Source organism: Rhagoletis zephyria, unplaced genomic scaffold (genome assembly GCF_001687245.7).
Source record: "Rhagoletis zephyria isolate East Lansing unplaced genomic scaffold, Rhagoletis_zephyria_1.1 Rzeph_scaffold_00449, whole genome shotgun sequence".
Taxonomy (NCBI): Eukaryota; Metazoa; Arthropoda; class Insecta; order Diptera; family Tephritidae; genus Rhagoletis; species Rhagoletis zephyria.
This window is the reverse complement of record NW_016157533.1, coordinates 175,738-185,802: the sequence shown is the minus strand read 5'-3', so window position 1 is coordinate 185,802 and position 10,065 is coordinate 175,738. Positions and strand designations below refer to the sequence as shown.

General features: G+C 33.6%; 1 protein-coding gene across 1 annotated transcript in view; it reads left to right on the top strand.

The window, feature by feature from the left end:
- The window catches only part of LOC108359747 (uncharacterized), a 222,291-nt gene that overhangs the window by 71,226 nt on the left and 141,000 nt on the right, over window positions 1-10,065 (top strand). Inside the window, exons 3-4 of the mRNA XM_017611718.1 lie at window positions 2,330-2,605; window positions 2,657-2,855. Of these exons, the coding sequence (XP_017467207.1) occupies window positions 2,330-2,605; window positions 2,657-2,855 (475 nt within the window). The remainder of the gene's footprint in view (window positions 1-2,329; window positions 2,606-2,656; window positions 2,856-10,065) is intronic.

The following is a 10,065-nucleotide window of genomic DNA, read 5'->3' as shown; positions in this document are numbered from 1 at the left end:
TCTTTTACAACCCCAAGTGTGAAACGTGACGTGACGTGGCGTCACGTGACATAAATTTCCATCGTTATATTTTTGTTAATATTGCTTTTAAATGAATTTTTAACGCAAATAAAACATGTATTTTATATAGAATATACTTTATATTTTGACTTCAGCGCCAATTTATTAGAAATCTATGATTTATTATGTTTCAACCACATGCGCCAAATTCGAACCAAATCGGACCATAAATACGGTTTTTCGAAATATCTCGACCTTGGCACCACCTAGGAAGACCATTTTATGCAAACATGATTCTACTTACATAGCCAGTATATATTTTAAAAAGCAGACAAATCGGCCCGTAAATACGTTAGATATAAAACTTTTATTTTTTTTGTTGTGGTGGACCTTCCGCTGGAAACACCCATATGCTAAAAAGCTACCTACGTACCGAATTTTAAGCAAATCGGACCGTGAAAACGATTTTTTCGAATAGATCAGTCCCTGGTCAACTTCTCGGAAAAAATGGACCATATATCCTAATATATGCTAAAAAACTACTTACGTACCGAATTTTAAGCAAATCGGACCATAAATGCGAATTTTTGGAATAGATCGGTCCCTGGTCCACTTCTCGGAAAAAATTGATCACATATGCTAATACATGCTAAAAAGCTATCTGCGCACCGAATTTTAAGCAAATCGGACCGTAAATTCGAATAGATCGGTCCCTGGACCACTTCCCGGAAAAAATGGGTCATATATGCTAATATATGCTAAAAAGCTACTTACGTACTAAATTTTAAGCAAATCGGAGATTTTTTCGAATAGACCGGTTCCTGGTCCGCCTACCCGAAAAAAAGTAAAATTTTTTAGCCTAAAACATGGTGGTTACCGAAAGCTATTTGTATACAAAATTTCATGAAAATCTGACCAGCCGTTCGCGAGATTACCTGTTACAAAAAAAAGGGACTTCTCTTTATATAATTAGTATAGATGTGCAATTTTGAAGTTGCTAAAAGATCCCGTTGACATTTTATAGTTTTTTTTTGCCACAAAAAAATTCGTTATAAGGAAGAAAATGCCCAACATCGTCAGTAAAAAAACTCAGAAAATTAAAGGGAGTTTTTAGCAACTTTAAAACAGCACTTTATTGTATTAAATTGAATGGGCTATAAAACTGCATAATAGAATTTTTTGTAAAAATTATGATTAAAAAGTTTGATATTTTTATGACAATTTGGTGAACTTAAACCAACTTTCTCTAAAGTATGAAATTNTTAAAGAAATTATAGCATTAAGGGTTGCAAAAAATTCTTGTTTTGCGCTTGAGAGGGCATATTTGTGATAAAAATTTAATTGGCTGACAAAAAAACGTTTGCGAATCATTCCTGAGAGTTTTGTCTCACCCAGCAGCGCACTTTATGCTTTTATTTCGTTTGCACTCGCGCACAAAAGCAGAACGAAACCCATTGCAACTAAAATTTTCTTTGTTTGGGTTTCGGTTGTGTTTTGCTCTCTGTTATGAGAGAAACGAAACAAAACAATGCGACTAATTTTGTTTATTTTCGAACTCTGGCTGGTATACGTGCGTCGTGTGTATGAAAAGGAAATAGGAACAGGATTTTCCTTAAGTACAAAACGATTCAGATTGACTGCAAATTTGATGTCTTTGGATGGATCATTCTTGAAATGTTTCGTTTATTTTCGAACTCTGATCCCGCTGCAATACATTTTAAGACGGCTAAATACATATCTCTTTTTCAGCTAAATATCCCTTGGTAGTCTTTCCCTTTAATTTGCTCTAAATTATCCTGCTTCTAACCTTCTAAATGCAATTTTGTCAAAGTCTGGGTCAAAGAACTATTGGCTAAAGTTGTCCTATGGAAAGTTATTTTACTTATTTTGACAGTGCCAAGTTATTTTGCTAGATTTAACTTTGGGTCTTTGAAGACAAACATTGTGTTTGAAAAGGATTTTAATTAAAGTTAATGATTATACATAAAGTTAGATTTTTGGCTCAAAAGTTAAAAAAAGTCAACCCACTTTAAAAGAAATGGTTATGACATCGAGCAAAATCCTTTTAGAATTTCACGACCAACTATTGAGGACACTAGCGTTGGGACATATGTAGCTCTTTTGGCTCTAAAATGAGTGCACTGAGTTCCTTGACTTGGATAGCCATTTTTATTTAATTATTGAAAAATAAGCACAAATATGCACACGGATAATATAGATTTATATTTTATAGATATTTAGTGGTTATTTTATGATCTTCATTTTAATATAAACCCCGCGGCAAGATTAAGCATAAGGAAGTAATTGCTTGTATGGTTTTTAATCTTAGGCAAGCCTTCAATGGGATGACGTCGATATAATTCGAAATCTGAAAAATCGCTCAACTCCCCCACCTCAAAAACGTATAAAAAGTGCAGACTTATTTCGTGCCCAACACGGCATTAATTCGGAACGTCCTCTATCTGAACGAGATTTTCCAGTGATTGGGCAGCATTCATTAAGCAGGGATCAAAAGATTATTTCAAGTGATTGCGAGCAGATTGCAGCAATTAACGAATCTAATATAGAATCCTTAGTAGAGAGAAGACAAACACTGCAAAATCAAGTAAGTGCTTCATTAGTCTTTTTAACAATGCCCTTAACCTCTTCATTGCAGCGTACAGGTACTGAATCGATGGATGATGGAAGTCTAGAGCACAAGTCCAATATTAGTGATGAGGATACTCTTGAGCATATAGATGGACAGCAAGTGAATAATGATTCACTACACCATCCACGTTCTACGATACACAACGCGTTTCTGGGAGTTCCAAAAGGTGCAGAGCATCAATCTATTATAAATCTTGGCGACTTCGGTATGTTGTTTAACTCTGATGAAGATATTGAACATTTACTTTAAGGCAGCAATGTATGTATACAAACGTGTATAATGTATGTACATATCAGAGTGTCCAGATTTGGGGATTTCGCGCCAATTTACCAATTTTTTTTTTGATATTTGCGCGTAAAAATTTAGGAAATCGCCATTGGCGATCTTCTTCCTTCAAATAAATTGTTTCTAATTATAAAAATATAAAAAACTTGGTTTTCCACGATAATTCTACAGAAGAGGCCAATGAACTGCGTAATAAACTTGGCTTAAGAAGCATATTAATAGACTGTCAAAAATGTTTAATCACCCTGATCGAAGAACTTTTGAAACGATTACCTAGTCAATTAAATACTTTTAAAAAGCTTTGATTTTGTCACCAGAAAAGTGTGTGAATCAGAAGAGGGCGATTTTCAGGGACCTGCCAATTCACTATTTGACTTTGAAGGAAAGAAAAGCAGCGGAAACTTTCCCATGGAATAACTTTTCTCAGAACCATTCCATCCGACTCTGAAGAATTTTGGACAATTGCTTACGGAGTGAAAACCGCAACAGGCAATAAAATGTTTGGAAACATAAGTAAATTCATATTATTATCCTTGCCGAACTCACATGCTTTATTGAGCGCGTTTTTTCCGTAATGAATTCAACAAAAACTAAGATTCGAAATAGGATGAGGTTGGAAAGCCTTATTTCAATAGTTCGAATAAAGTGTTATATGAAGGCTAATAGTATCTACTGCAACACGTTTCCAATATCAAACAGTGTGTTATCAAGATTGAATAGTTCAATATAAGATAACGGAAATGTAAACCATTCAGATTGTGGAAACAGCTGATCTCGCCTTATTATAGGTTTTTATTTAATTTTTAGCGCCGAGCTCTTAAAAGCAGATTGTGCGATCAATCAATTAATATGAGTTCTAATAAATTTAATAATTGCGCAGTCCTATTACAAAATGTGTTGAAATAAATATTTTTAAAAAGTATGCGTACTTTTAAGGAAAATTGTTTGTACATCACTATTATAAAAGTGTTTTGTGTTATTTATTATTACCCTCTGTAGGTATTTTTTGGGTTTTGGTTTTAAAAACTAAAATATAACAAGCACTCATTTTTAAAATAAAAGATTTGTTAAATCGATTTTATGAATTTTGTTTAAAAATAATAATTGGCGATTTTTGGCGATTTTTTTTTCAGAAATTGGGCTTTTTTAAACAATCTGGACACCCTGGTACATATTCCTATATTATACTGGGTCGCACAAAAAGTTTGAAATTAACAAGCCAGACGCCCCCCTTCTTTCTTCCCTAGTTGGAAAGATTATAGGAAGATGATTATAGAGATACACGAATTTTCATCCATGCCATGCTTTTTGACTTTATTTGTTACCCAAGTTTATGTTATGTGTTACATGCATTCCTTTACAGTACAATCCGTTTAACTGCATGTTCACTTCAAAAGTCGGATTTTGTATGAAAATTTCACCTTTTTCATTTTATAAAAGTAAGTATTTTGTCTTGTTACTACCTCTCAAAACTCTTTTTGTGTCATACATTGAAAATAAAATAGATTTAAAGGGCTTTATGAAGTGAGATTTCCAAACAAATTTTCGATTTCGGTAGCAGTCTTTATTTTTATTAAATACTAGCTGTACCCTGCCACGCTTTGCTGTGGCGTATTCCTGTTATATGGATGATAAACTATTAATGAAACAATGCATACGTTTCATATGTGTTGGGTTATGTAATAAGTACTTGTGTGCACACAATATTTATTGTTTTTCCATTCGCTGCATAGATATCAAGGATATCTGATTTGCTTTTCCAAAGTTCGACTCGAGCATTATTGATTGTGATTCCGAATGTCAATCGAATTGGGAATTGCAATCTTTTAAACTGAAATGGTGTATCGGTCGGAATAATGGGAATTCTTCACCTTTGAAAGGCCACGTTAAAATCTTTACTTACACTACTTTCTTCATCAATTTCTTTAGTGCGAGTCGCCTGCCGTTGCAAAGTTTTGGCCGATTAATATTCCGCAACATGATAATTGGCACACTTATTTTCAATTTCAGTATGTGGAGTCTACCAGGAAGATCAATCGAGTTCAAAAATTCCGTTGGATGGTCTTTTTCCACAACGGTGTTTATAGACGTATGTGCTATTTCCTCACGTTGAATGCTGGATTGAATAATATTAGTGGTATTCACCAACGGGAGCAAGTGGCCTGGCAGTCTGGTAAAATGGCAGATCAGCTCAAGCAACGACTGTTTTCAATACCACTTTTATTTAGTTGATAGACATCCTTATTCTTCGCAGCAAGAATAGCCCGTTCACTGAGCCAATCGAGATTCCTATAATTAATTTTCTTAATAAAGAAACATTCTTTCGATCAGTTCTCCTTTCGATGTTTCTAAGTTACAAAAATTATCAGGCCATAAAATTTGTCTTAATCTCTCATTGACTGGCAGCTTTGCGTTCCCAATGTCCAGTTATTGTCGCGAGAATACTTCAGCTGCAGTGTATGTATGTTCGTCTTGTCGCAATGTTGACTATTTCAGGCAAGCATTTATCTCTCGCTAGTGTTAATCGGGGAACTACAGACAATGTTTGCGTAAAATCTCCTGCGAGCAATATCAATGCATCCCCGAATGGTTGAACGTTTCCACGCAAATCTCACAACAATAGATCAACGACCTTAAGCGATTTTTTATGTGCACCGATTGCCCTGGAAATATTGCATGTAGGAGTTTCGATGATTTATATGTTCAATGGCAGCTCAAGAGCTGAATTGGCAATGCTCCCACCTGGTAACAATGTCGGAGCAATTCCAGACGAAGTGATAGCTAAGGTAATGCAATTTTTTGATCGAACCGTTGCCAGAATCCATCTGATAAGTACCACCTGGCGCATTCTGCCCCAACTCCGCCATTTATCATTTGCATATTCTTCTTCTACTTTGGCTTTGTAACCGCCTAAGCCATTTTGGCCGAGCTCGACAAAGAACGCCAGTCAATTTCTCTCTGTGCCAACTTGGTCTCTCCATTGCAGCGTGGGCTCCCTATTCCTCTGCTACCACCATCGGATTGCGAGTTGAATTCTTTCACACCTGGAACTTCGGTTCCTATTGGAACCACATGTCTAAGCAAGCGGAGCCGCTGCATTTTCATTCCCTGCACTATGTATATTTCGTTTTAAGTCTCAGTAAATCTTCCGTAAGATCTTTTTGTCGAATACGCTAAGAGACGTCTCATCGAATGCCTACTCCCTACTCCCAAACTGCCTACTCAGTCCAAAGTAGCACTTGTTTGCAAGAGTGATTCTGTGTGGGTTTTCCATGCTGATATTTTTATCTGTGATAATGCTGGTTCCCTAGTACACAAAATTCTCCACTTTCCCGAACTTAAAGCTGTCAACAGTCAAAACAACAACAATTCCAAGGTGCGAATGCGCTGACTGTTTTTTATGGCAGGAGATACTTCGTCTTGTCCTCGTTTACCACCAGGCGCATTCGCTTTACTTCCTAATCTAGTTTGGAAAAGGCAGAAGAGACTTCGCGATTTTTGTTACCGATGATGTCGATGCCATCGGCAAACGCCAGAAATTCCACGCCGTTGTAAAAAAATGTTCCTGCATGGTTTAGTTCTGCAGCTCTTATTATCTTAACATTTGCATCATGCGATCGTAAATGCCCTTCTGCTTTCGCTTTAATTATGGGAATCTTTGGTCGGGAATAGGAGTTCACAATAGTAATGATAATTATAATCATAATAATATTATCTCAAGTTATTCAAAATTTTTTTACTCGCAATATACGTAGTAGGCAATGGCGACCCCAAACGAAATAAATTGTTTACGATTAAAAGTTAACTGATTTATAATGCTAGGGAATGTTGTCAACAGTTTTAAGTTTTCATTAAGAATTTTTTAAACAGCTTTCATGCGATAGTTTTTTTTATTTTCGTTACTCTTTTATCATTTTGTTATTTGTTTCGGTAGTTTTTAGCTGACTTAAAAAAAAGGAGAAGGTTATCAATTCGTCGGATTATTATTTTTTATGTTTGTTACCGCATAACTTTGGACCACGTCAACTGATTTCCAGGTGATCCCATACTAATTTGGTTTAGATCCGATCATTGGAGCATGAAAAAATTAACGGTACTATTAAATTTTTTATGATAATTGATGTCGGTTGTGTTTTTTGCTTAAAAATGACTTGTTTATTAATTTTTTACATTAAGTAATTTGTGTACCAGCTCTTCGTTGATAATATGATCACTTCGTTTGATAAGATGTCGTAAATTCTATATTTATTTAAACTGTTCCGATTTTGAATAAGTGGAAAGATTTAAAAAAGTTCCCTAGTAAAGCTTTCCCAAACACTTTTCGTTTGGAACCAATTATGTAATATTTCATTTAATTTCAATATTTTCAGTCTTTACTTTTAGATAGGTGATAATCCTATTAAAAATATTTCCAAATCAAGATTTTTCAAATACCTTTCGTTTGGCACCCATATTATACCTCAAACATATTTTCTGCTGTAAGCCTTCTTAAACATATTTTTATATATAGATATAGATTTCTAAATAAAGATTTCTCAAATGCCTTTAGTTTGTTACCGATATTGTAACACTTCATTTATTTTACCAATTTAATTGAGTTAAATTTTCAAACAGGTGGCAACCCCCTCAAACATATTTTCTACTGTAGATATTTTATAAGCTCTTTAGTTTTATACCCTCATTGCAATATTTCATTTGTTTAATCAATTTAACTGAGTTAAAATTTCAAAATAGGTGGCAACCCTCCTCAAAAATATTTCCAACAGTTATCTTTCTTAAACTTCTTTAATTTGATACCCATATTGTACTATTTCAGTTATTTTATCAATGTAATTTAGTTTAGTTTTGAAACAGGTGGCAACCCTCCTCAAAAATATTTCCAACAGTTATCTTTCTTAAACTTCTTTAATTTGATACCCATATTGTACTATTTCAGTTATTTTATCAATGTAATTTAGTTTAGTTTTGAAACAGGTGGCAACCCTCCTCAAAAATATTTCCAACAGTTATCTTTCTTAAACTTCTTTAATTTGATACCCATATTGTACTATTTCAGTTATTTTATCAATGTAATTTAGTTTAGTTTTGAAACAGGTGGCAACCCTCCTCAAAAATATTTCCAACAGTTATCTTTCTTAAACCTCTTTAGTTTGATACCCATATGTAATAATTAACTTATTTTAATTGAATTAATATAATTGGGTTTAAAAAATTTCTAATTGGTGGCAACCCTCCAGTTTTTTGCAACACCATTGGTTCTGGTATTATACCAAACAATATAAAATAAAAATGTTTCAAATCGGTTCAGCCGTTCTTGAGTTTTGACGACCGTGACATACGAACACAACATTTTTAAATATATAGATTTCGTTGATAATATGATCACGTCGTTTGATAATAACTGTTGTTAATTCTTTCTTCATTTAAATTGTTTGGCCTTTGGATAGGTGAAAACATTTAAAAAATTTCTAGTAAAGCTTTCCCAAACACATTTAGTTTGGTACCAATTATGTAATATTTCATAAAAATTCAATATTTTCAGTCTTGACTTTTTGATAGGTTATAATCCTATTTAAAATACTTCCAAATCAAAATTTCTCAAATACCTTTCGTTTGGTACCAATATTGTAATTTTTAATTTAATTTATCGGTTTAAATGAGTTACATTTTCAAAAAGGTGGCAACCCTCTTCAAAAACATTTTCGACCGTAAGCCTTCGTAAAAATCTTTAGTTTGAAACGCACATTGCAATATTCCATTTATTTTATTTTAAAATTTTAAAATATGTGGCAAACCTCCCCGAAAATATTTCCAACAATCATCTTTCTTAAATACCTTTAATTTGATACCTATATTGTAATATGTCATTTATTGTATCAATTAAATTGAGTTAAATTTTCAAATAGGGGGCAACCCTCCTCAAACGTATTTTCAGCTGTAGCCTTCTTAAAACTCTTTAGTTTGACGCCCACGTGGCAATATTTCATTTACTTTATCAATTTAACTAAGTTACAATTTTTAAATAGGTGGCAACCACCTCAAAAATATTTCTAACAGTTATGTTTCTTAAACCTCTTTAATTTGATATCCATATTGTAATATTTCATTTATTTTATGAATGTAATTTAGTTAAATTTTCAAACAGGTGGCAACCCTCCTAAAACATATTTTCAGCTGTAAGCCTTCTTAAAACTCTTTAGTTTGACACCCACATGGCGATATTTCATTTATTTTATAAATTTGACTGAGTTAAAATTTTCAAATAGGTGGCAACCCTCCTCAAAAATATTTCTAACCGTCATCTTTCTTAAACCTCTTTAATTTGATACCTATATTGTAATAGGTAATTTATCTTATCTTTAAATTGAGTTAAATTTTCAACCAGGTGGCAACCCTCCTCAAACATATTTTCGGCTGTTAGCCTTCTTAAAAGTCTTTAGGTTGACACCCACATTGCAATATTTCTTTTATTAATTTAACTGAGTTAAAATTTTTAAATAGGTGGCAACCCTCGCCAAAGATATTTCCAACAGTTATCTTTCTTAAACCTCGTTAACCTAATACCCATATTGTAATAACTCGTTAATGTTATCAATATATTTGGGTTTAAAAAATTTCAAATAGGTGGCAACCCTCCAATTTTTTGCGATATCATTGGTTCTGGTATTATACTGAACAATACAAAAAAAAATTATTCAAATCGGTTCAGCCGTTCTCAAGTATTGACGACCGTGACATACGAACACAACATTTTTATTAATATAGATTTCTTCTTTATATACAACTAGCAGACCCGGCGAACTTCGTCTCGCCCAAAATTTTTATATATTTTATTGAAACTTTTTGGTCCAACATTTTCACCAACAATTCACGTTTACGATTTTCATTGGCACATTAGTCTGCTAAGATTAAGGTTTGGTGGTCATTTGCCGCTTTAAATAACCTAAGGAAAGTGTTATATCCGTTCTTGAAATTCTCCAGTTGTGCGGCATTTCATAGCACGGTTATTCGCAAAGCGAAATAAATTTTTTCTCTTCGAACAGATCGGTCCCTGGTCCACTTCTCGGACAAAATGGATCATATATGCTAATATATGCTAATAAGCTACCTACGTACCGAATTTTAAGCAA